This window comes from Ranitomeya variabilis, chromosome 2 (genome assembly GCF_051348905.1).
Source record: "Ranitomeya variabilis isolate aRanVar5 chromosome 2, aRanVar5.hap1, whole genome shotgun sequence".
Lineage (NCBI taxonomy): Eukaryota > Metazoa > Chordata > Amphibia > Anura > Dendrobatidae > Ranitomeya > Ranitomeya variabilis.
In genome coordinates, this window is record NC_135233.1 from 140,121,051 (window position 1) to 140,148,563 (window position 27,513).

Genomic DNA, 27,513 nt, shown 5'->3' on the forward strand with positions numbered 1-27,513 from the left:
ACTTACGTTTGAAACGTGTCCCCTAGTATTTTTATACCATAGAAGATGTTTGTTTCCTGTATTTTGAATTTTAGAAATTTTCTACTGATTTTTAAATCTTCTGGAAAAAAGACTTCATGATTTTACCACGTCTCCTTGAACTGTGGATCAGAAGCTGGATCAACTTTTTCTCCTTCCTTAAACCCTTTAACCTTAACCCCAAGGGTGGTTTGCACATTAATGACCGGGCCAATTTTTGCAATTCTGACCACTATCATTTTCTGAGGATATAACTCTGGAATGCTGCAACAGATTCTGGTGATTCTGACAATATTTTTTTGTGACATATTGTACTTCATGATAGTGATAACATTTCTTCGGTATTACTTGGGTTTATTTGGGGAAAAAAATGGAAATTTAGCGAAAATTTAGAAAATTTTGCAATTTTGAATTTTCATGCTCGTAAATCACAGAGATATGTCACACAAAATAGTTAATAAATAACATTTCCCACATGTCTACTCTACATTAGCACAATTTTGGAAACATTTTTTTTTTGTTAGGCAGTTATAAGGGTTTAAAGTTGACCAGCAATTTTTCATTTTTCCAACAAAATTTACAAAACCATTTGTTTAGGGGCGACATCAAATTTGAAGTCCCTTTGAGGGGTCTATAAGAAAGAAGATACCCAAAAGTTACACATTCTAAAAACTGCACTCCTCAAGGTGCTCAAAAACACATTCTAGAAGCTTATTAACCCTTCAGGTGCATCACAGGAATTTTTATTTTTAAATTAACATTTAACTTTTTTCCACAAAAAATTGACTTTAGATCCAATTTTTTTATTTTGACAAGGGTAACAGGAAAAAATGGACACCAAAATTTGTTGTGTAATTTCTCGTGAGCATGCCAATATCCCATATGAGGGAGAAAATTACTGTTTGGGCACACGGCAGAGCTCGAAAGGGAAGGAGTGCCATTTGACTTTTTGAATGCTAAATGTGGATAGCCTCTGATGTGCCTAAACAGTGAAAATCCTCCACAAGTGACACCATTTTGGAAACTAGACCACTCAGGGAACTGATCTAGATGTGTGGTGAGCAGCTTGAACCCTCAGGTGCTTCACAAAAGTTTATAACGTTGAGCCGCAAAAATAAAAAAAAATCTAATTTTCTAAAAATTTTTATTTTAGCCCCAACTTTTGCATTTTCATAAGGGTAACAGGAGAAACTGCACTACAAATTGTATGGTACAATGTCACCTGAGTACGCCCATACCCCATATGAGGGAGAAAACTACTGTTTGGGTGCACTGCAGGGCTTGGAAGGGAAGGAGCGTCATTTGACTTTTTGAATGTAAAATTTCCTGTAATCATTAGTGGATGTCATGTCCCATTTGGAGAGCCCCTTATGTGCCTAAACAGTGGAAACCCCCCACAAGTGACCCCATTTTGGAAAACAGACCCCTCAAGGAATGCATTTAGATGCATGGTAAGCGCCGTGAAAATAATAAAATGACATTCTCCTCATAAAAATGTTATTTTAGCCCCAAGTTTGTAATTTTTCTAAGGGTTAATAGGAATTTTTTTTTTTTTTAAACCGAGGTCCATTTTTTCCTGAGTGCGCCAATACCCTACATGTAATCAGGAGACATTTTTCAGTCACAGTGCAAAGCTCAGAAGAGAAGTAGCGCCAAATTTTACTGTTATGGTTTGCAGGTGCCATGACCCACTGGGAGAGTCCATGAGATGTCAGAACAGCAGAAACCCCCATAAATGACCCCATTTTACAAACTGCACCTCTCAATGAAATGACATAGGGGTGCAGTGATCATATTGACACCACAGGTGTGTCACAGAATTTTATACCATTGAGCAGTGAAGAAAAAAATAATAAAATGTTTACCATCAAAATTTAGTTTTAGCTCCAGATTTTACATTTTCCAACAAGAAGTGTGTAAAAATGGTAACAAATTTGTCTGACAATTTCCCCTTAACGTGGCAATATCCCATATGTGGCTGTACAATACTGCTTAGGCATACGGAGAGACTCGGGAGGAACGGAGCTTTATATGTGCCTCTTGGAGCGCAGATTTTCCTGAAAGAGTTTACGGACTCCATATACAGAGCCCCTAATTGCTAGAAGAGCAGAATCCCCAGTCAAGTGACCCCATTTTGTAAATTATACCCATTAGGGAATTTATCTACAGTTGTTGTGGTGATTTTGACTCCATGGTTATTTTCCAGAAACAAGCAGCAATGAATGTTGCCAAGTGAAAATTGCAAACTACCGCTGTAGTGACCAGTATGCTGTAGTGACCAGTATGTTGCAGTTACCAGTAAGCTATGCCCAGCCCTTGCTTCTGGAGGCATCCACCCATAATTAGGAGGGCTCTCATCACAACAGAAATGCCAAACGTGTACGCTATAGGTGGTTTAGGTACACTGTGGGGCTCAGAATGGAGGGGGCATTTGGATTTGGGAGCACAGAATTTGCTGAATTTCTTTTGGTGGGTGAGGAGCCATTTCGCTTTTCCAGAGCCTTTGCACTATCAGTAACGTGGAAGCCCCCTATATTTCCGTTAACAGATGACAGACCTGAGTGAGGACTTGCTTTTTTATGGATTGAGTTGAAGCTTTTATTGTGAACATTTTACATAATGTTTGGGATCACATTTATCTGGCGCTCTACGGTGAGCACTTACTTTGGGGTTTCCATCTAAATATCTGAGTGATGTGACTCACATGAAACCCCTGATGGATCCATTCACTATAACAGGCAGCAGTTACTTTGGACTCAGTCTGGCCTCGGTTTAGTGGTGTCCTTTTCAGAAGTGCACAAAACTGTGGCCAACGGCACTTTTATGCAATCCCAAAAAGACGGACACCGCCAGTTCACAGGTCATATAACATCCACAGAGCCTCCATCTGCCTCATTATAGGGAATCTTCCACCAGAGGTTTTGTCTGAATCACGTATTTCAGAGATTTACATGTAAAACCCGATGTAAGCGCTCAATGCAGAGCACAGGATAAATGTACGCCAAGCTTTACTGTGATCTTTGGGAGGAAGAATGAAAAAAATGAACAGTAGGTGAAGATTTGGTTTTAATTATTTTTTACGCCATTCCTCATGGTATAAGTGATTAGGTGACTTTATTCTTTGGGTGGGTAAGATTACAGCGATACCAGATTTATATAGGGTTTTTATGTTTGGCAGCTGTCCCACACTAAAAGACGCTTTTTATTGCATGCAGCGTCATGTAATGGTGACATTTTTGATCGCTTTCTATTCCAATTTTTGGGAGGCAGAATGAAAAAAACAGCAATTCAGGATTTTATTTTATTTTTTTGTTGGGCGGGGGAGTAATGCCATTCCATATGTGGTAAAATTTATAAAGCACTTTTATTCTTTGGGTCATTACGATTACAGCGATACATCATTTATATTGTTTTCTTATGTTTTGGCGCTTTTACACAATAAAAACTATTGTATAGAAAAAAATAACTATTTTTAATCCCTTTATTCTGAGAGCTATAATTTTTTGCAGATGGAGCTGTAAGGCGGCTTGTTTTTTGCGGGACAAGATGACGGTTTCAGCGGTACCATGTTTATTTACAGTGGGGCAAAAAAGTATTTAGTCCTTCAGCAATAGTGCAAGTTCCACCACTTTAAAAGATGAGAGGCGTCTGTAATTTACATCATAGGTAGACCTCAACTATGGGAGACAAACTGAGACAAAAAAATCCAGAAAATCACATTGTCTGTTTTTTTATCATTTTATTTGCATATTATGGTGGCAAATAAGTATTTGGTCAGAAACAAAATTTCATCTCAATACTTTGTAATATATCCTTTGTTGGCAATGACAGAGGTCAAACGTTTTCTGTAAGTCTTCACAAGGTTGCCACACACTGTTGTTGGTATGTTGGCCCATTCCTCCATGCAGATCTCCTCTAGAGCAGTGATGTTTTTGGCTTTTCGCTTGGCAACACGGACTTTCAACTCCCTCCAAAGGTTTTCTATAGGGTTGAGATCTGGAGACTGGCTAGGCCACTCCAGGACCTTGAAATGCTTCTTACGAAGCCACTCCTTCGTTGCCCTGGCGGTGTGCTTTGGATCATTGTCATGTTGAAAGACCCAGCCACGTTTCATCTTCAATGCCCTTGCTGATGGAAGGAGGTTTGCACTCAAAATCTCACGATACATGGCCCCATTCATTCTTTCATGTACCCGGATCAGTCGTCCTGGCCCCTTTGCAGAGAAACAGCCCCAAAGCATGATGTTTCCACCACCATGCTTTACAGTAGGTATGGTGTTTGATGGATGCAACTCAGTATTCTTTTTCCTCCAAACACGACAAGTTGTGTTTCTACCAAACAGTTCCAGTTTGGTTTCATCAGACCATAGGACATTCTCCCAAAACTCCTCTGGATCATCCAAATGCTCTCTAGCAAACTTCAGACGGGCCCGGACATGTACTGGCTTAAGCAGTGGGACACGTCTGGCATTGCAGGATCTGAGTCCATGGTGGCGTAGTGTGTTACTTATGGTAGGCCTTGTTACATTGGTCCCAGCTCTCTGCAGTTCATTCACTAGGTCCCCCCGCGTGGTTCTGGGATTTTTGCTCACCGTTCTTGTGATCATTCTGACCCCACGGGGTGGGATTTTGCGTGGAGCCCCAGATCGAGGGAGATTATCAGTGGTCTTGAATGTCTTCCATTTTCTAATTATTGCTCCCACTGTTGATTTCTTCACTCCAAGCTGGTTGGCTATTGCAGATTCAGTCTTCCCAGCCTGGTGCAGGGCTACAATTTTGTTTCTGGTGTCCTTTGACAGCTCTTTGGTCTTCACCATAGTGGAGTTTGGAGTAAGACTGTTTCAGGGTGTGCACAGGTGTCTTTTTATACTGATAACAAGTTTAAACAGGTGCCATTACTACAGGTAATGAGTGGAGGAAAGAGGAGACTCTTAAAGAAGAAGTTACAGGTCTGTGAGAGCCAGAAATCTTGATTGTTTGTTTCTGACCAAATACTTATTTTCCACCATAATATGCAAATAAAATGATAAAAAAACAGACAATGTGATTTTCTGGATTTTTATTTCTCAGTTTGTCTCCCATAGTTGAGGTCTACCTATGATGTAAATTACAGACGCCTCTCATCTTTTTAAGTGGTGGAACTTGCACTATTGCTGAATGACTAAATACTTTTTTGCCCCACTGTATATCCGTCTTCTTTATCGCATTTTATTCCACTTTTTGTTCGATGACGTGATGATAAAGCATTGTTTTAGCCTTGCTTTTTATTTATTTTTTATGGCATTCACTAAAGAGGTTAACTAGTGGGACAGTTTTATAGGTCAAGTCATTGCGGACACGGCTATACCAAATATGTGTACTTTTAGTGTTTATGTATTTTTTTCATTCTAATATTTATTTGTAGATAGAATATCTTTTGATATTTTTATTATTTAAAAAAATATTTTTACAATTTTAAAATATTACTTTTTTTTAAACTTTTTTACTTTGCAGGCTGATTCCTTCTAAAGCATGGAGATGCAGCAGCATCCCCATGCTTTAGAAACTGTCAGCTCTGCACTGACAGAGAGACTTGCTGTCAGCCCTCTGCTGGCACCCGGAATACTGTGATTGTGACCGCTCCTGGCACTTAGTGTCGGGTGTCAGAATCAGCTGACACCCAGTGGCAAAACTGTGGTCTGTGACCGCTCCTGGCACTTAGTGCCGGATGTCAGCTGTCAGAATCAGCTGACACCCGGCGGCGATCGCCCGGTGTCATAATTCATCCGTGATCATTTAGGCCCAGGTCACATGGACGGATTATTACGTCTGATGTCAGAAAGGGGTTAAATATATTATCAACAACTTCTGATACTATATTGTTACAAAATTAGAACTTGTCTCCAAAGTGAATTAAATGTTCAGAAACTAAGGAAATCATTAAATAAACATAATGATATTACTGAAAATCTCATCTCAGTTCCTTCTAAAAAATCACACACAGGCAAACACTGAGAAAGACCCCATATAAATTACCGTATATAAAATAAATGAAACCGACCACTGCAGCAGGATCTGCTGACTATCTAATGTGTATGGGGGTGTCCTTACCCTTTCCAGATAAATTATGTTGATAGGGAAAATGATCGGGCAGTTGGAATTCAATTGCCCGATGTTAGAATATGTTTTGTTTTTGACCATTCGCCATCTTGTTGTGGTTTTCTGGCTGCTGGTCTTTTTCCCCTGGTGCTGGGTTGTCTTGGTCAGGTGATTGTATCACCCTTTATTACCCAGCACCTGCCTCCCAGTCCTTGCTGGACAACAGTGTTAATCCGCTAGAGTTCTGGTTAGGTGCTTTGATAGCTTTCTGTGTTTGATATCGTGCAGTTCTTGGACCCCCGGTTCTGCTATCCTTAGTTTCTCTTTTCTGTTGGTTTCTGCAGCCTTCTCTGTATTTTCTATTAGGAGGTGACCTGCGTCTATACCCAGTCCTTAGATCTTTTAGGGACCTCCTTTCCCCTATCTATAGGTCTTCGCTTGAGATTGACCTAGGATCGTCGGTGGGAAGGAATGGTTCGCCCACTCCATCGTAGAGTATCAGCCTAGTCTCAGTGCAGGGTCAGTTTTCCCCCTCTATCCTAGTTCTGTGTTGCAGTTCTGTAACACCCGATCCTTTTCTTCTGAGGGCAAATGATAAGAATCATCTCACTGAAGCTTACTCTGCTTACCCATACAGACACAGGAGTGCTCAGCCGAACCAAGAGTATATAGGGGAGGTAGGTGAGATGGCTGTTTGGCTGACAGTTATCTAATGCCTATGGCTAGCTTAAGTTCTTGACACAGAAATATTTCCAGAAATACTTCCAGAAAGGTGATATAAACCATTTATTAAATTGAAAAATGTGGTTGCCACATAAACTGAAGCAAGATTCTGGATAACTTTATCAACCAGTTAACTTTGTCTCTTCTTTTATGATCAGCACCTTGAAAAAAAAAACATTGTTCCTGGAGAGCAGCAAGCCACATACAGTCCATAGGTAAGAAGATAGATTACCATTTCCTGAACAAGCCCTTCAAGATAGATTTGCATATGGTTTTTTACATGAATTTTCATCACTAAAGTTGAGGCCCATTTAGACGTGTTGATAATTTCTAGGAAGACACGTTCTCGATTATTGACCTGACCAAACAGATTGGCAAATACCTGACCAAAGTGTAAAATGTTATCTGATATTTCAGCTGGTCTAAATGTCATCGTTATTTGCAGCACATATCCCAGTGGTAACATGTAATGTGCTTCTGGTAGCATAATATTATGTGCACACGGAACATATTAATGGGTGATTATTTGCCAGCTAGTCGACTTGCATGCAGCTGATTGGCAGCTGTATAACTGCAGCATAAAACTGGCATTAGTCATGGACTAAAGGAACTTCACAGGAAATAAAAAAAGAGAAATTCATCCAAATTATATTCTCATGAATACACATAAATGACGGTGTCGATTTTCTAGCTAATGTCCAGAATGAAAGAGAACTGCACTGATAGCAAACTTCCAGGCCCTTCCCAAATATTAAGATTAATTTGTCTTGGCATATGTGCAGCAATTATCTGATAATCATCTTTTCACTGATGGTTTAGCAACATGTATTTTGACTCCTTCTACCATGCTTTATTGGAATTCATCTTCCCATACAATGAATTCCTGTTAAGCTTGTGGTGGTCTTGTGTTATACGTAACAGCCAATCGGAAAAGGCGAAGCAGCAGGGATCAGGGAGAAAGCAGAAACTTGAACCAATGATGAGAGGGGATGTGTCTCAGACTACCCCACACTCCTGGAGGCGGTGGAGATGCAGTCGTACATCACATCCCTTTCCTAATGTTGCTGAGCAAAAAGTACAAAGCATCAAAATAGGTAGTGACTTACTGTACAAATTATTTTTGTTGTTGTGATTGGACAGCTGCCTTAAATCGCTTTTGCACTGTAAATCTGACATGACATTCTACACCACTGTTTATTTCAATGCACCTTTCCATACACTTGCAGTAAAATAAGTCCTTGAGATGACCCATGTATCATTCTACCATACATGCACAGCAATACCCATCAATTATACTCTGATGATATCCATCCCTTGTCCATATTCTCTGACTTGTATTTATTACCATGATTTACTACCGTTTTCGTAAATTGAAGCTTGCAAAAAACCCTTTGCAATTAAAAAGTGCTTGATAAAAGATAATACAACATTATTCAGTACGCTAATAGAAGGAAAGTTACACAGCGTCCATTTACAATTTAAAAACAGAACACAAAATAAAGAATGGGGAACCAAAAATTTGGGAGATGGAAGAGTACCGTAAATATCAATGACAAATTACACAAAAATAATCATGTGCACTATACAGTGAGGAAAATAAGTCTTTGATACACTGCTGATTTTTCCAGTTTTTTCACCTACAAAGAAAGCAAATTAATTGTGTAAAAATCATACAATGGGATTTTCGTTTTTTTTTATTTTTAGATTCTGTCTCTCACAGCTGAAGTGTACCTACAGCAAAAATTACAGATCTCTCCATTCTTTGTAGGTGGGAAAACTTGCAAAATTGGCAGTGTATCAAATACTTATTTTCCCCACTGTATTTCTTCTAAAGCCAACCACAGACTTACCAGCAAAAACCATTGTTTAATATAGTAAAAGAGTTGTATAATTGTCAACAGTAGGACTCAAGCAACAGATCATGAGGATACTGTCTACTTACATGAAATATGTCTTGAAAAGGGCTTGGGTGAATAGTAGGGCATTAAAGGGTTATACAGGACTTTAGTATTTTTTCTGGGGCCAAGAACTTACAGGCAAGTAGTTGTTAGCTTAGCTACACAGTGCTGATCTCTGCCAGCACAGAACGGTCACAGGCTGCTCTTGCCAGAGATTCCGCTGCTTAACTTGAGCTCAAATCAACAGAGTAGCTCTTCATCTGCCAGTCTGCTCTATAGACTTATGAGGCTTAAGACTTACATGCCGGTAACAGACCATACATGTTGGCGATTCTCCAGCTGCCGGTGACATCATGTGAGCAGAACAGATCCTTCTTTTCCACTGTGCTTTATTGACGGGGCGTCACTGACGACGTCATGTTGATTTACAGGTGGATCCTTGCAGTCAGGCAGCATGACATAGACAGTAATGCCCCATCAACAAAGCAAAGCGGAAGAGAATGAGCTGCCGACATGATGTCACCGGATACTGTAGAATCGCCGACAAGAGTGGTCTGTTACCTGCATGTAAGTTTTTAGCCTCATAAGAAAACATAAAGACCTCAGGGAGCCTCTTTAAATACGGATTCTTGCTAGACATTACCTCACATAGTACATTTCTTTTGCACAAACCATACTGTTACTTATAATGTATAGCTAATTTAATGTAATTTAAAATTAATTTAAAGCCAATTCATCGAAGCACATTTAAGCCTAATATCAGTTCATTTGTAATGCCAAATAAGAAAATGAACTTGCTATAATTGCTATTGAGAGAAAGAGAGAGCTCTAGAAGCAGCCGTAATAATAAATTCAGCTCTATAATAATATTAATAATAACACAAATAATAAGTTTCCTTATATAGCGCCAATGTATTTGGCATCACTTTAAAATTCAGAAGGTCATGTAGAAACAATGTCAGACATACCGAGTAAGACATAATTCAACAATTCAAACAAGAGAAGTTAGGGTCATAATTGTAAGCTTATAGTCTCTAAGGCAATAGGGGTGATTGAAAAGGTAAAAACTGCTTGCATTGTACGGACCAACCAGCTTTATAATAAGTACGAGTGTCAGAGAGAAGCTGCATGAAGCAATCGCCAGCCAGTATACAGTGGGTACAGAAAGTATTCAGACCCCTTTAAATTTTTCACTCTTTGTTTCATTGCAGCCATTTGGTATTTTCAAAAAAGTTTATTTTTTCACATTAATGTACACTCTGCACCCCATCTTGACTGAAAAAAACAGAAATTAGCAATTTTTGCAAATTTAATAAAAAAGAAAAACTGAAATATCACATGGTCATAAGTATTCAAACCCTTTGCTCACTTATATTTATGTCACATGCTGTCCATTTCCTTGTGATACTCCTTGAGATGGTTCTACTCCTTCATTGAAGTCCAGCTGTGTTTAATTAAACTGATAGGACTTGATTTGGAAAGGCACACACCTGTCTATATAAGACCTCACAGCTCACAGTGCATCTCAGACCAAATGAGAATCATGAGGTCAAAGGAACGGCCAAGGAGCTCAGAGACAGAATTGTGGTAAGGCACAGATCTGGCCAAGGTTACAACAGAATTTATGCAGTACTCAAGGTTCCTAAGAGCACAGTGGCCTCCATAATTCTTAAATGGAAGAAGTTTGGGACCACCAGAAGTCTTCCTAGACCTGGCCATCCAGCCAAACTGAACAATCGTGGGAGAAGAGCCTTGGTGAGAGAGGTATAGAAGAACCCCAAGATCACTGTGGCTGAGCTCCAGAAATGCAGTAGGGAGATGGGTGAAAGTTCAAAAAGGCAACTATCACTGCAGCCCTCCACCAATCAGGCCTTTATGGCAGAGTGGCCCAATGGAAGTCTCTCCTCAGTGCAAAACATGTTAAAGCCAGCATAGAGCTTGCTTAAAAACACACATGAAGGACTCCCAGACTATGAGAAATAAGATTCTCTGGTCTGATGAGACGAAGATAGACCTTTTTGGTGATAATTCTAAGCGGTATGTGTGGAGAAAACCAGGCACTGCTCATTACCTGCCCAATACAATCCCAACAGTAAAACATGGTGGTGGCATGCTATGGGTGTGTTTTTCAGCTGCAGGGACTGGTTGTCATTGAAGGAAACATGAATGCAGTCAAATACAGAGATATCCTGGATGAAAACCTCTTCCAGAGTGCTCTGGACCTCAGACTTGGCCAGAGGTTCACCTTCCAACAAGACAATGACCCTAAGCATACAGCTAAAATAACAAAGGAGTGGCTTCGGAACAACTCTGTGATCATTCTTAACTGGCCCAGCCAGAGCTCTGACCTAAACCCAATTGAGCATCTCTGGAGAGACCTGAATATGGCTGTCCACCAACGTTCACCATCCAACCTGACGGAACTGGAGAGGATCTGCAAAGAAGAATGGCAGAGGATCCCCAAATCCAGGTGTGAAAAACTTGTTGCATCATTCCCAAGAAGACTCATGGCTGTACTAGCTCAAAAGGGTGCTTCTACTCAATACTGAGCAAAGGGTCTGAATACTTATGTGATATTTCAGTTTTTCTTTTTAATAAATTGGGCAAAAATTACTATATTTCTGCTTTTTTCAGTCAAGATGGGGTGCAGAGTCTACATTAGTGAGAAAAAATATTAACTTTTTTGAATTTACCAAATGGCGGCAATGAAACAAAGAGTGAAAAATGTAAAGGGGTATGAATACTTCCCATACCCACTGGAGAACAAAAGGATTGGACACTGAAATTTAACATGTTCACTCCTTTTTTCCCCAACATATCTACCAGTGAAAAGTCAAGAATCCCACACACATTAGATTTTGTTGGCCCTGTCAACATTTTACTAATGTGTATGGGCGGCCTTTACTCTTTATTCTCTTTAATGAGTTCTTGACCAGGCCATTTCCCACCTTCCTAACCAGGCATATTTTCAGGTTTTATTGTACAGTACATGCACTTTTAAAAAATGTTCTCGTTTGGGTATTCAAATAACTTTTGCCTCTTTTTTTCGTGATACATGGGGATTCATTTGTAATTTTTTTTTAGCTTTTTTGTTGATATTGGGAGAAATGTAAAGAAAAGTAGAAAAGGCGTGTATGTATTTTTAAAATGTTTATCATGACCACAAAGAACCGCTACAAACATTTTTTTGGCATTACCTTTCTGTACAAATTAATTTTAGATAATGGACATATTTTTATATGAAAGAAAGGATCCAGCAATAGGCAGAGGTGGCTACAAAAATTACTTTTATTATAAAGTTATTAAAATGAAAAACACATGTCGGACACTGCACACTGTTAGGATGGATCAACATGATCATGAGTAAGACGCATGTCGAAATATGCTGATCTATCCTAACAGTGTACAGTGCACGACATATGTGTTTTTCGTCTTAATAACTTTATAATAAAAGTTATTTTTTAGTCACCTCCGCCTATCACTGGATCCTCCTTTCTTTTTTCTAATTATCACGACTACTCAACCTGATCCGTGCGAGGTGTTGGCTGGCATCAGGGAGTCCAAACACAGCAAATGGTAAGCTGACTTCATTATTTTCCTATATTTTTATATGGGTGGGGATGGAAAGTGCTACTGTCAGTTTCTCTTTAATTTTTTTCACTTATTTTACACACTATGTCCCCTTCCACTTTCCCTTTGCAGTGCATTTTAACATATTAATAAAATTAATAATTAAACATTCTCATTCTTTTTATTGCTTATTTCTCTTGTAACTTGGGTTTGTTTTCCAGCCCCAGTTACAGGGGGAATTGCAGCTACCTTCCTGCATAGCAAAGTTGACTGGGTCTCCTAGGCCCCATGAGCTCCTATTCCCTTCCTTTACCTAATGATCACACCTTTACTGGGTCCAAAGGAGGAAACACAGAGGAGGATGCATGATCAGGTCGAGAAGGTGAACATGCTAATAGGCCATGTTTATATTCTCTATGAAGATTTCCCTTTATTTAAATATATTTTTAAGCCATCATATGATTATACCAGAACAATAACTTGCGCCGACGAATCATGGTTTAAGATCTTGGCATTTAAATGTTTTAAGCACTTTCAAGTACACAACTTCAAAGAAGCCAACAGAAATGTGACACTAGTGATGAGAGTTCATGTCAGTATTCATTGACATCTATGAATTTTAAGAACACTGTCACTGTTAGGTAACGGTAACTTTTGCTGGCTGATACATCTGAGATGTACTGAGAATCAAATCCTGTGTGACATTGCTCACCTTGCTATGAAATGTGACCACTGCATGACAATATCAACGTTTTTTTTAAAGGAATTGATAAAGCGTAAAGAAACCTATATACAACATATATATATATATATATATATATATATATACAGTACAGACCAAAAGTTTGGACACACCCTCTCATTTAAAAATTTTTCTGTATTTTCATGACTATGAAAATTGTACATTCACACTGAAGGCATCAAAACTATGAATTAACACATGTGGAATTATATACTTAACAAAAGAGTGTGAAACATCTGAAAATATGTCTTATATTCTAGGTTCTTCAAAGTAGCCATCTTTTGCTTTGATGACTGCTTTGCACACTCTTGGCATTCTCTTGATGAGCTTCAAGAGGTAGTCACCGGAAATGGTTTTCACTTCACAGGTGTGCCCTGTCAGGTTTAATAAGTGGGATTTATTGCCTTATAAATGGGGTTGGGACCATCAGTTGTGTTGTGCAGAAGTCTGGTGGATACACAGCTGATAGTCCTACTGAATAGACTGTTAGAATTTGTATTATGGCAAGAAAAAAGCAGCTAAGTAAAGAAAAACAAGTGGACTTCATTACTTTAAGAAATGAAGGTCAGTCAGTCCGAAAAATTGGGAAAACTTTGAAAGTGTCCCGAAGTGCAGTGGCAAAAACCATCAAGCGCTACAAAGAAACTGGCTCACATGACGACCGCCCCAGAAAAGGAAGACCAAGAGTCACCTCTGCTTCTGAGGATAAGTTTATGCGAGTCACCAGCCTCAGAAGTCGCAGGTTAACAGCAGCTCAGATTAGAGACCAGGTCAATGCCACACAGAGTTCTAGCAGCAGACATATCTCTACACCAACTGTTAAGAGGAGACTTTGTGCAGCAGGCCTTCATGGTAAAATAACTGCTAGGAAACCACTGCTAAGGACAGGCAACAAGCAGAAGAGACTTGTTTGGGCTAAAGAACACAAGGAATGGACATTAGACCAGTGGAAATCTGTGCTTTGGTCTGATGATGAGTCCAAATTTGAGATCCTTGGTTCCAACCACCGTGTCTTTGTGCGACGCAGAAAAGGTGAGCGGATGGACTCCACACGCCTGGTTCCCACCATGAAGCATGGAGGAGGAGGTGTGATGGTGCTTTGCTGGTGACACTGTTGGGGATTTATTCAAAATTGAAGGCATACTGAACCAACATGGCTAACACAGCATCTTGCAGCGGCATGCTATTCCATGCGGTTTGCGTTTAGTTGGACCATCATTTATTTTTCAAAAGGACAATGACTACAATCACACCTCCAGGCTGTGTAAGGGCTATTTGACCAAGAAGGAGAATGATGGGGTGCTACGCCAGATGACCTGGCCTCCACAGTCACCAGACCTGAACCCAATTGAGATGGTTTGGGGTTTGGGGTGAGCTGGACCACAGAGTGAAGGCAAAAGGGCCTACAAGTGCTAAGCATCTTTGGGAACTCCTTCAAGATTGTTGGAAGACCATTCCCGGTGACTACCTCTTGAAGAGAATGCCAAGAGTGTGCAAAGTAGTCATCAAAGCAAAAGGTGGCTACTTTGAAGAACCTAGAATATAAGACATATTTTCAGCTGTTTCACACTTTTTTGTTAAGTATATAATTCCACATGTGTTAATTCATAGTTTTGATGCCTTCAGTGTGAATGTACAATTTTCATAGTCATGAAAATACAGAAAAATCTTTAAATGAGAAGGTGTGTCCAAACTTTTGATCTGTACTGTATATATAGTGTAACTAGTTTTCCTTCTGCAATAAGCTTGCGTCCTGTAGATGAGAACAACAATGCAATGTTTTGCAAGTATCATTTATTATGTATGAAGTATTCCTGACTCAATGCAATAAGCTAGTAATTATGCTAACAATTCCTGACAAGTTGCCTGTCACGATATTCGTTTCTTTTAGGGGAATACAACATTCCGCGTCACTGTACAAATAACACATCAACAGTAATTACAGCCACTACAAATCGATCCTCTGGGAGGCAAGCATCAAGCGTAATAACGGAATAAGTGTATTTTAGTAAGGTTGAAGAGTTCCATCTTAGCCCTAAGAACTGTTACGCAGACAAAATCTTTTTCACTTACAGACAAAGAAAATCATTTCCACTTAAAAATGCTAAGTGTTTCTTCCAACCTTCTAAATGATGAAAAAAGTCGTTTATTGCCTGCCTTGCCTTAAAGCAATCATTCTTCAAATGATTTTCTCTTCTATACTATTAAAAAATAAGGCATTTTGAAAGGAATTACAGTGTTGTGTGCTTCTGGGAATTTTAGGAAAACTTAGATGCCAAGAAGTTAAGCAGACAATAATATAAGCAGCGTTCGCTGGATCTTATATTTGGTGCACAAAATGTTATTGCCAAAAAAAGAACATAAACTGTTGATTGATCATAAAGCTTAAAGGGTTTGTCCTATGTTCGGTCTTCAAAGCGAATAGTTCCCCGGCCTCCCAGCTTCTTGCTTGCCAGGAGTGACCGTTTAGGTTAGCAGCAAGTGTTGCATCTACAGGAAGAGCATGGTGTGCAGAGACTGCTGCAACTGGGGACAAGCAGACATTCACAGTAGCAGACATTAAAGTTGTTGTCCACTACTCGAACAGCCCATATCAATCAGCATGATTGCACCAGTAAAATAACACATACTCCCCTCTGGTACTAGAGCTGTTCCAACAGTGTCGGCACTTGCTTTCCCAGGGATAGCGTTATATTGTTATGTCACATGAGCCATGCACCCAATCAGGGCTGGCTTCATTATCACCACCTTCAGATGAATCAAACCATCAAGAGGAAGTCAGAGAGTTTGATTCATCCGAAGGTGGGGAGAGTGAAGTCAGCACTGATTGGGAGCATAATGTGATGCTGGGAGAGTGAGTGCCGACACCGCTGGAACAGAGGTGAGGATAGGTGTTGTTATATGCAAACATGCTATTTGAGAAGGGGCTGTCTGAGTAGTGGAAAACCCCTTTAATGCTACTTTCACTGCAGTGCCCTTGACTACAATTCCCAGGAGACTTATCGCTTATTTACATCTTGGAAGAGGAGTTGCAACAATGGCAGAGACTCACTGGCTGAGCAAGCTGGAGAAGACATGAGGGCCCAGGGACCTGTGTGTACTCCTCTATTAGAGACTGTAGAGAGCCTGACACTGAAGAGCGCAGGACAGAGGCACAGAGTGAGTGCTGACAGCCCAGCAGCTCAGTGTGTGAGGAAATAAGAACATATTCGGGAGCTGTACCCATCTGCAGAACACCCAGGTTACTAGGAAATGACCACCGCCTCCTGGCTTTTTTAGAGGAAGATTCCTTCCATCTGTTCCCTATGCTCCTAGGTATGAATGTTGCAGCCCCATGGCGGATCCCGGAGTGGCATCAGGTCTGCTGCATCAGAAAGTGAGCAGATATTGCTGGGACTTGTATTTCTACAGATAAGGAGTTCATGACAGAAATGATGAAGTGTGGATACTGCTGGGACTTTTGGTTCTACTACTATGGAGCTCATTTTAGAACTGTCACTAAGGAAATCTTGCTATACTGAAGTGCACCAACCGTTTCTGCAAGCAACATGTGGGCCAACTGGGCTCCAAGGCTGGCCTTGTTAACTGTATTGATGCAGCCAGGTCATGTGTTCTGTGGTACCTGTTAGAAGGTGAGTGCCTATTGTCGCCTGCCATGTGTCTCCATCATCATCAACTGTAATCCATAAGTGTATGTCAAGAATTCTAATTCCCGTACTGCAAATCACCCTAGTGGCCTATCCTATAGTGTAACCCCAGCCAGCCCTGGCACATAGGTCCATAATGCCTGGGGATAGTAGTATGGAGCAGTGGTAATTGTGCTAGATTACATAATTTGCTGTTCTATATTCATTTTCCTGCCCTTTTCACCATTTAACTCCTGTGAAATAAAACTGCTAAGTTGTTTTGATCTCATCTCTTGTGAGTGCTGTGGCGATACGCTACCTGAGTGTGTTGGGGGGCACTCGCTTGGCACGGGATTTAAGCACTCAGGCACGATTTCTCCGCTTAAACAGTCTATTCCGGTTTATTAAACGTCATAAACCATAACACAAACAGTTAATTATTTAAATCAACGGAACACATTACCCATCGATAGTCTATTCCAATGGCAGATCCGTGTCTGCCCGTAACCCCTTGTTACCTGGAGTTACCTTACAGGAGCTCCGGCTCCATATACTGACTCCTGCCAGTGCTGGTTCACAGGGGAAAGCTGCCTCACTGGGATCACCGTCCTTGTGACCAGGGCACCTCGGATAGTCCGGACCCACAGTAGGAACTGTAGCCTCCCCAATACAGAAGCCGTCACAGGCTCTGTAGTTGCAACCTCTCCATGTGCTTTCAGGAAGTCCAATCACAGGCACTTTCAACACACAGGCCCATCAGTCCATGATCGTACCAGGTGCTTGCAGGACTCCAGTCCAACCCAGGACAATCCAACACCCTGACCATTCCAGGACTCACACTCTTATCAGGTGCTTGCAGGACTCCAGTCCATACCAGGACAATCCAACACCTCGTCCACTAAGTCCACGGTCTCAGGTGCTTCCAGGAAGACTCCACTCACAGGAGCTTCCAACACCGACCGTCCAGGACCTTGCACAGGAACCATGTGACCCACACCCTGGTCACATTACATACCTGTAACCACTCCCCTGGGTGGGAGTGTGGGTGTGTGTGGCTAGTCTGACCCTCCCATCTCTCATAACTAGCCCTGCCAATCTCCCATTAGAACTACACAATCACACGTGGGACTACAGGTCCCAGCACACCAACTTAACTTCAGACTGACAGCGCAGAGTGACCTCCTCTGCGACACACATACCGGCCATTTATAATCCTGCCAGACTTTCTCTCATCACCATTATGCCTCCAAGCGCATATTGAAGCGCACACACAGCGCCCCCTGGCTGTAACATTGGTCACTGCACCACAGTGCGTATGGAGCTTGAACAGGGGTTTCTTGAGTCAAACCTTGGCCGAAAAGGAAGATTCTCTTGCCTTCCTCTAGAATTACCAGCAAGATTTGGATAGAGGCACTGCACCATAGTGAGGTGAGAACTACCATACAGCCTGCCTTACAGAGACAGGCTTAAAAGAGTATCATACATGGATGTACCACATGTCTGAATTGTGCCCTCTCTGATGCTGAAAGCAAAGGCAAGTTTGCCTCTACAGCATTAGAATAGTGCTTTTGCACTGAAGCTGGCTGATCCAACCAGCCACAGAGCAGCGGTTACAAGCTCTAGAGCAAAGAGCTTGAAAGCGCTGTGCTCTTTGCCTAAAAGACTGGTCACTGCTGAGAGACTGCAGAGGTGACTGATAAATGAAGCAGCAAGAAATAAATAAGATAATTATAAATTCCTCCGTTCTGCAAAATGGAGAGCAGGTAAATTGTAAAGATAATAAACAAAAAATAAAGAATCCTCTTTTCAGGAAAGTCAATGCCTTATTATCTGGCAGTCACATGACAGTGTTATGTCATGTGAGCACTGTAGCCTATCAGCACTACTGATCAGCTACACCGATCACTTGGCACAGCAATGTCACATGATCGTTGGGAGACACTGCAGATATCGCTGGAAAGGAGCTGGGCCGGTATGTACGTGTTCTTTATTTTACCTGGGGCACTTTAGAATTTAAGAACGAGTTGTTCATTAGTGGACAACTACTTTAACGCTAATAACTGGAAGTCACATACACACATCAATAGACCACACCAAGAGGCAATGTCTTAGTATGCTGAACATTCGTTTTAAAATAAATGGATACAAAGCCCCAGATTCAACATTTTTGATTTCGTGAAGTCACGTTTCTTGTGCTACGGTCATTTTTTAGCGGCAAATCCTTCAAATTAGCGTATGAGGTTCATGACTTTGGCACAAAATTAAAAAACTATTTTAATTGTTGTCTTTAACCAGTTTTTAAAAAGTTGCAAGTTTTTCTAAAAATGTGCCAGGTTGAAAACTCAACTAAAAAAACCTTACTCCAGACAGGGACTAGAGTGAGATGTGGCATTTGTTAACAGTCGCATTTAATGAATCTAAGTACGGTAATACATCGATAAAAGCAGAGTTGTAGAGGAAAAAAAAAGGTGGAATGGCTTTTATGCTATTTTTGATCAAAAGCAGTATTACTAAAAATTCTGTATTATTCAAATGCACTTTTTGATTTGTATTTACTTAGCTACAGCAGGGTTTTTGCTCATTCTTTCTCTTGTAGGTTTTATATGTTTTATGGCCAATGTGAACATGGGTTTATGAGCTGCATGTGTACGAACTCAAGTGAAGTTCAATTTTTGTGTCAAAGCTTAAAAAGTGTAGCAAAATGTATAGACAATAATGCACAAATACTAAAGCCACTTAAAAGAGCAAAAAACTGGAAGAAAACTGCAGAAAAAGCAATGGTGGCTCAGGGCCAAAATCAATATACCAAACCCAGTTAGAACTATCAGAATGGATTACGTATGCTCCTTTACTGAGAAATCAACACTTGGTGTTCACGAGACCATGGATTACTTATACCTGCATGCTGCAACCATAAATAAAAGGCCTCCAATCTCTAGTGGGTTAATTGCACAGAAAGACAATGCAGAAAAGGGAATTTGAGACAGTGGGATATTTTTCAGCCTGCCAGAGACAGACACTGATGCCAGCTTGTTCAAGTATGACAAACACATCTGTTAAGTGGTGTGCAAATCAATTCCAGATCACACTGGGGAAAGAAAAGTTCTGATTTAAGTGGAGCGAAGAATAGTCATGTGATGCTGAGAACAGTAACAAAATACAAAAGACCTCTATGTGAATGTATGCGGATATATTATGGATCTGTGCAACAAGTACAGTAGATTAGGATTTATTAATGCAAAAGCTCACAACTCGGAGTTTACTTACAAGTCACCTGAAAATTGTAGGTAACGATAGGAGCAGCATAAAATCAACGATATGGGCTGTGTCTGGTAATGCACTTATACCTATTCAAGTCCATAAGACTGGACTAAGCTCCACTATATGTAGAGAAATAAGACTGAAATTTTAACGCCTCCATGTTCCGTGACGAGTATATGTCAGGGAGCAGCTTGGGGGGTGTTGAATAGGCTGAGGAGCAATTTGTTTCACGGGCAAAGCTCTCCACGGTTGAGCACCACTCTACATTTCCTCTCTCGTCTCAGTCTACTACCCTACCAGTGCCCTCCATTCTGCTAATGACCTAATACTAACATCCTCAATAATCCGAACCTCACACTCCCGTCTCCAAGATTTGTCATGTGCCGCACCAATTCTTTGGAATACACTACTCATGTCAATTCGATTAATTCCCAACATCCACAGTTTTAAGAGTGACCTAAAAATGCATTACTTTAAACTAGCGTATCTCCTCTCCTCACTTTTCTACCTATTCCCGTTTTGCCCTCATAGCACTTTTTACCATTTCCCTTTCCTGTCTTCTCTATTTTCTCATAGATGGCAAGCTTGTGAGCAGGGCCCTCACTCATCTTGGTATCTGTTGAATTGTGTTATTCTGCAATATCTTTATTTTCTGTACAAGAACCCTCTAATGTAAAGTACTGTGGAATATGTTGGTGCTATAGAAATAAAAATGATTTTTATATTAGCGGACCTGCTCAAAAATGTCTGGAAAAGATGTTGTGCGAACATAACCTAGCACATTGGAACACACACTGGTTCACTAAATGTGCAGGTTGTTTACCACTGATGGCACTGATGATGGTACAATCACTTTTTAGTCTTTAGCAGTTTTCTTAAAACTGTAGTGACGTGAACCCTATAATCCACAGGCACATCTATAAATGTTACGGTATTTACCGGTATGCAATATTCCACCATTGGATGATGCAGCTTGTGACCTTTTGCAGTTCTTCCAGAGAAGAAACAGCTCTGACAAACATCATAGTTGAAATGTTTTAGACTCCGGTACCTGTAATAACAGAAAAATATAAAAATATAACTTATTTATATAACTTAAATATAACTTAACCCCCAAAAATAGGAACATTCAATGCATAAATATAATACCAAACAGTATACCTTCTGCAAGTTCTGTTTTATTTGTAGTTTTAAAGAAAGAAAACATATTTTAAAGAAGAAGACAAAAGGCTTACTAGGGGCAAGTGAGAGAGGAGAAAGAGTTAGCTGGTATTAGAGGAAAATGTCAGTTCTGATATCGCTTGAATAAGTTGTAACCCTCTCTCCCCAATAAAAAAGACAGTTCTTCAGATTAAAGGGTTGCTTAGGACTTGAATTTAAGGCAGTTAGTTATATGTAAGTATTACAGGTTCTCCTACTATTGCACTTTTTAGGCCAGCCTTACTCACAGACTGCACAGCACTTCAATTCTCAAATTAGCTGCTGGTGGAGGAGCATGTGATTAAACCTGACCATCAACCTCCTTCACTTGAAAAATACTGCACATGGGAAAGCAGTGTTTCAATTGGAGGAAGCTGATGGACTCGTCTGGTCATGTGACTCTCCGTCATCAGCCATTTTGAGAACAGGAGTGCTGTGTAGTCTGTGAGGAAGGCTGGCCTAAAAAGTGCAAAAGAAGGAGAATCAGTAATATTTTCATATTAATAAGTGTCACAAAAACATGTTCCCAAAAAGATAAAGTTGCCAATCCCTAAAACAGACAAGAGTTACTCATTCAGAGATTTCATCTATCAGCTAGGGAAGGAAGTTGCTATGAAGTACATCTCTGAAGGATCTGACACATCTGTGTACTCCGTGCACAGCCTGCTGTACACAATTCATCCTTCTTTCCTCTGAACTGGTACCATGGGTGGTCAAGTGAACTATCTAACACAAAGGAGGTGTCCAAGTCGACAAATGCTCCAAGCAGAACAGATGTGTCACTTCAGGTCCTGATGGCTCTCGTCTATCCATACAGTTCTGTGCTGCAAAGCACAGCTCCTAGTCATTAGAAAGTTTTTGTTTTCCCTTATTAATAGCATTAACATCAGTTGTCAATTAAAAGTTAATTAGTTTATAGTAAAACTTTTAAACTCTTGTCCGAATATTGACATTTTCCACCAGAAGCAGGTTAAGTGCAAAGTCACAGTTCAGAACCATTAATTATTACAAGCCACTATCTTTGTTTCTGAAGCTTCCCTCCACTTAATCAGTCTTGGCCACCTTATCCTTTAATTGCCATGTAAATTTAGCACCGAATGATGAGAGCGGCCTTATTAACTTTGTCACATGAGCACTAAGAGCTTAGGGAATCCGTGCCAATAAGCCTGAGGAGCAGGATGCGGTACACTGTTATTGCTCACATCAAAATATCCACAGACTTATTAAATATAACAAGAAAATCTGAAAAATGTCCTTTTTTACTGGGAAAACGCATTTTGAATGTAATTTGATCATCAGTCTTTATGGCCATGATATTGAAACTGATGGCTTTAATACTGCAATCTATGACCCAAGAGGAGATACACAAATATAATAATAATTATTTTCTATGTAACCTAGTAAAAAGCCAATTTGCTGCTTGTGTTCATCTCGGTATAAGGTTTTATGAAAAGTGTTCAAACAAGCTGTAATGAGCTTCTCACAAAGGTATTTACAGCCCTGGGAAAACTCCTGTAGAACATAAACCCTCAATTCTGTTACGGAGCAAAAAACTTTGGGTTGGAAAAATGCAATTACAACTTTATTAAGATTATTACTGGTGCCCGTTTAAACTATCGGTAATATCTCAACATGATACTTGTGTTTGTATAGTGTTGGCTTAATCAGAGATATCATTTGTCTTTAAGCTGCAAGCTATGAGGCTACAGGTGAAAGTGAGCCCAATATCACAGTGCATCTGAGCTTAAAATGATGTTATTCACCAACACCGGTCACCTCATAAACTAAAGGACCATTAAATTGCTGGACAGTCACGTCCCTCATATACATTAGACCCATCAATATCAACGGGTTCAGCTGACTGTTTAATGTGTATGGTGATCCGGGCAATTGATTGTCAGGGGAGTTAAGGATCCGGAATGTCCAAATTTAAACTCTCTAACCTTTCGCCATACATGTCAGGTGATGGCTTTCTCATAGAGAGCACAGGAGCACTTGGCTGAACAAGCGCTCCTGCGTGTGGCCGATCTGGCTGCTAGCCGACAGATTGGCGGAAGCATCGTTCGTCCAACATCCATCTCATGTATATGGCTAGCTTTCAGCATGAAGTAAGAGAATCTTCTGTGGTTAGATGCTTCACTCTTCACAGTGTCCTACCACATAGTGGTATGTCGGAGCTCAGAAGCAGGAAGTCTCAGAGCTGTAAAATTAGGGCGAAAGTGTAGAGCCCTGACAAGTAAGGTCTCCTTCACTTTAGAGGCCAGAGCTTTTATCACCAAAGTATCGAAAAAATATTCTTTAATTTCCTTAATATTTCATACAGGTAACAACAAAGGTTAACACACATTGGGCATAAGTACAAGGGGTTGTTTTAACTTCAAATATGGTACAAATTGGCAAGTGCTTATAAAAGCTGGCAACTTTGCAATTTACTTCTCATTAAAAATCCTTTCCGTTCTCATGAGGAAGTTTTAATTTTATAGCTTAGTGCTTATTGTCTAAGTTATCGACAGCCTCTGTAGTTTTCTACTTTCCTAGCCAAGAAGCATACAAGCTATTTGCTATCCTGGTTGAAAGCGCTGCTCTATAGCTCTCCAGATTGCTGGATCTGGCTATCTCCAGTGTCCCTGCACCTCTCCTCTGATGCCTCTGATTGCAGCATCTAAAAGCACAGTGCCGGCCAAACGGAGCGATCACATAGCTGTTTTGAGCTGTCAATGGTCATTAGAGCCTCTGTCAGTCTTGCGCGGTTACAGTCACTGCTCTATTCACTGAGCGTTGACTGAAACCGTGCCGATGCTACATCTATGACTGGAAGACGAACGCTGTTGGGGGCAATAAAGTTAGGAGGAATCTAAGTGCGAGCGCCGGGCAGTTTCAGAACCCTATTAACCTGCAGATTAACCCCATATCTGCAGGTGAGTTTTTGTCACGTGACAGGTTCCCTTTAAATCCTGTAAAACCAAACAAATCTACTATATAATTGTCTAAGGTCACTTCCGCCTTTCTGTCTGTCCTTCTGTCTGTCTGTCACAAAAAATCCCAAGTCGCTGATTGGTCGCAGCAAAACAGCCATGACCAATCAGCGACGGGCACAGTCCGGCGGCAAAATGGCCGCTCCTTACTTCCCGCAGTCAGTGCCCGCTCCATACTTCCCTCCAGTCAGCGCTCACACAGGGTTAATGGCAGCGCTAACGGACCGCGTTATGCCGCGGTTAACGCACTCCGTTAACGCTGCTATTAACCCTGTGTGACCAATGTTTTACTATTAATGCTGCCTATGCAGCATCAATAGTAAAAAGATCTAATGTTAAAAATAATAAAAAAATAAAAAATAGTTATATACTCACCCTCCGTCAGCCCCTCGGATCCAGAACAGGCCTTTCCTGCTCCTCGCGACGCTCCGGTGACCGCTCCATGCATTGCGATCTCGCGAGATGATGATGCAGTGCTATATACTACGTGGTTGTGCTATGTACTACATGGCTGTGCTATGTACTACGTGGCTGTGCTATTTACTACGTGGGCTGTTATATACTACGTGGCTGTGCTATATACTACGTGGCCGGCCGCGAACAATCGGCAGCAGGCGCAGCCTGGCCGCGAATTGGCACGGGATTTGAACCACGCTTCGCTAATTGGTCGCGGTTGGCCGAATCCTGTGTATTCAATGTATTATTCTAAAATATTCATAAATAAACTACGTACATATTCTAGAATACCCGATGCGTTAGAATCGGGCTACCATCTAGTCCATAATAATATTGTGAACACAGATAACAAAGCATATTTTGCAAAAAATAAAACTTTCAATAAAACTCCTGAAACACAACAATAAATTTTAACTAAAACCCATCAAATTAAAAATTTAGATCCAGACACTAGAAAAGTAGAAAAGATTGTCTCCTACTGTACATGCTCAGCATGAAGCTAGCTAATTAAAATGCTAAGAAAAATAATTGATCGGTTCTATGTGGATACAAAGAATTCTCTGACTTTATTAGATTAAAAAAAAAAATATATATATATATATATATATATATATATATATATATATATATATATATATATATATATAGATAGATATTTCTAACTGAGTTTATTTATTAAAACGCTGAAAATGTTGTTGCAGTACATTCTTTTTTCTTATGGAGTTTCCATTTTCCAGGACACTTGAGCAACCTGGTGCACTGATAAAAATGCATGCATGGATGACCTTTAATTTAAGCTTGGTAAACAACTTGCTTCCAAATTGTATTATTGGACACATGGAGAAAAGAAAGGTCTCCAAATATATGAAACGTCTGCAGAAAGCAAACAAAATGAGGATAGAAATAGCTGTGTAAATAAATCAACAAGTTTCCAATATAAAGGAATATCACAGACAAAACTGATCTTTTGCACAACGCAGATTCGAAAAACACCGAAGAGAGTAACTCTAAATAATGTATTGTCCTTTGGTCCCCGCAGGTTGCCTGGAGTGTACTATAATACATTTAGAGCGATTAACCATGCCTTTTTGGCATAGGAGACTTGGATGAACCTACCTGAACCCAACGATTGGACATTCTTTGCAGATATTACACTTGGCTTGATGCTTAGCAGTTTCAGCAGCTGCTACTCTGTGCAAAACAGGCATCCACACCATAGACTGGGGCTCCAAACGCATCCACTCAATGAACTGTTTCACATTGATCTCTGGTTTATTTTGTGCCTTCAAATATAAGAGGAAATCTGGGTAAATTGCTGTATTTTTACACCAATAGTACGTTACAATATTGTGAGTTTTTGCCATTATTCAGATTATCCAATGCAAATTAGCTCATTTACAGAATGGAGGAAATGCAATTTGCAAGTGCAACTTAGTGGAGGCAGCAACCCTTTAAATCAAAGTAACCCTTTAAATCAAAGTCTAACACTTTAACAAACTTTAAAACATGATTAGAGCTACTAACCAAGCCAGAAATGGCAGTTTTGGCTTGCTTAGACCTAATCAGCTTAGAGCAGTTTGGCTGAATGAAATGTCTATGATGTGGCTTTGGGAAGAGTCTGGCTCCCTTCAAGGCTAAGTTCACACTTCACACAAATCTAGAATACCAAAACAGCAGCAAAAAATGCAAGAAAAAACAAGGAAATATGTGTTTTATACTGCAGCTTCTTTCCTGCCAAGAGATCAAGTTTTGCTGCATAAAAAAAACACTGAAAAAAAGCCTAGTGTGAACTTACCCTACAGGGTTCTCAGGAATAGAAAAAAAATGCCCAAGAGGTTTGCCACTAAAAATAAATTCATACATTCTCTAATTAGCAAATCACACTTGTTTTGTTTGACTACAAGAAATCCGTCAGGCGCCTGTAAGGACATATGGTAGAAAGGGCTGCAATGACTTGGAGATACCTTGATACTACATAGTATAGGTTATTTACTTAAATAAATAAAGGCATTTATGAATATATTTATTGTGAAATTTTTCCTTTTTTCTATTCCTTGCGACTCTCGTAGAGTCCAGCTGAGAATAAAGTCATTTTAGTAATGTTCCAAAAATAATTACCGTAAATTATTTTAAAAACTGTTAACTGCTCATGTCCAGCACCATGGAATTAATGGTGCTATATAAATTCATAATAATAATAATAATAACTGCAAATTAACAGAAAAATTTGCCTCAAAATACAAAAACTCCTATACAGACAGCTATACTAACATCAGTCCTTCCACGAAGCTTAAACACTAATTATTTAAAGGGGTGGTTCAAAACTAATATTTATTTTCAAACTCAATATCTCTATTTTAATAATGTAATAGTTTTTTTTTCTAACATGGTTTAAATAAAAAGTCCCTACCCTTCCCTTTCTAATCTGCTTTATTTTTTTCTACTTATTTCCATTTCGATGACGCTTCTTTTGAGGTCATGCTAAAATACTCAAATGGAACATCATCAGGGGGCACAGGCTGCAGTCACCTCCCCAGCATGTGTCCCTACCCTGAAACGATGCGTCATCTGTAACATCCATTTCAGGGGCTAGGCTAGTCTGTGATGTACTGAGCATGCCTCGATTGTCAATTCTGACTGGTGCTCAGTACAAGCTCCCATGTTACTGTGCAATCTTTTTCTCCATACATAGTGACAGTGCGCTCCCTCACAGACTCTAATAAGAAGCCAAAAGCCAACAACAGAGCGCACTCTAAGGAGCAGAGACTAGTCCTACACTGGAAAGTGACATCCATGGGATAGGGACTTTTTAATTAAACCAAAGTAGGAAAACTATTATTAAAATAGAGAGACATGTATGATGAAAATAAATATTCATTTCAGACCACCCCTTTAATAAAACCCAATTAATATTGAAAAAAATCATTATTCTCCATAGATCTTCTTTATTTCTCAACAGATAGGATA

The 27,513-nt window shown here is 40.0% G+C and overlaps 1 protein-coding gene across 5 annotated transcripts in view; it reads right to left on the reverse strand.

The window, feature by feature from the left end:
* UTRN (utrophin) overlaps positions 1-27,513 on the reverse strand; it is an 846,507-nt gene that overhangs the window by 50,411 nt on the left and 768,583 nt on the right. For all 5 annotated transcript variants that reach the window (XM_077283030.1, XM_077283029.1, XM_077283032.1 and 2 more), the window contains 2 exons: positions 25,663-25,829; positions 20,855-20,966 (listed from right to left, as the gene is read on the reverse strand). In XM_077283030.1, the coding sequence (XP_077139145.1) occupies positions 20,855-20,966; positions 25,663-25,829 (279 nt within the window). The remainder of the gene's footprint in view (positions 1-20,854; positions 20,967-25,662; positions 25,830-27,513) is intronic.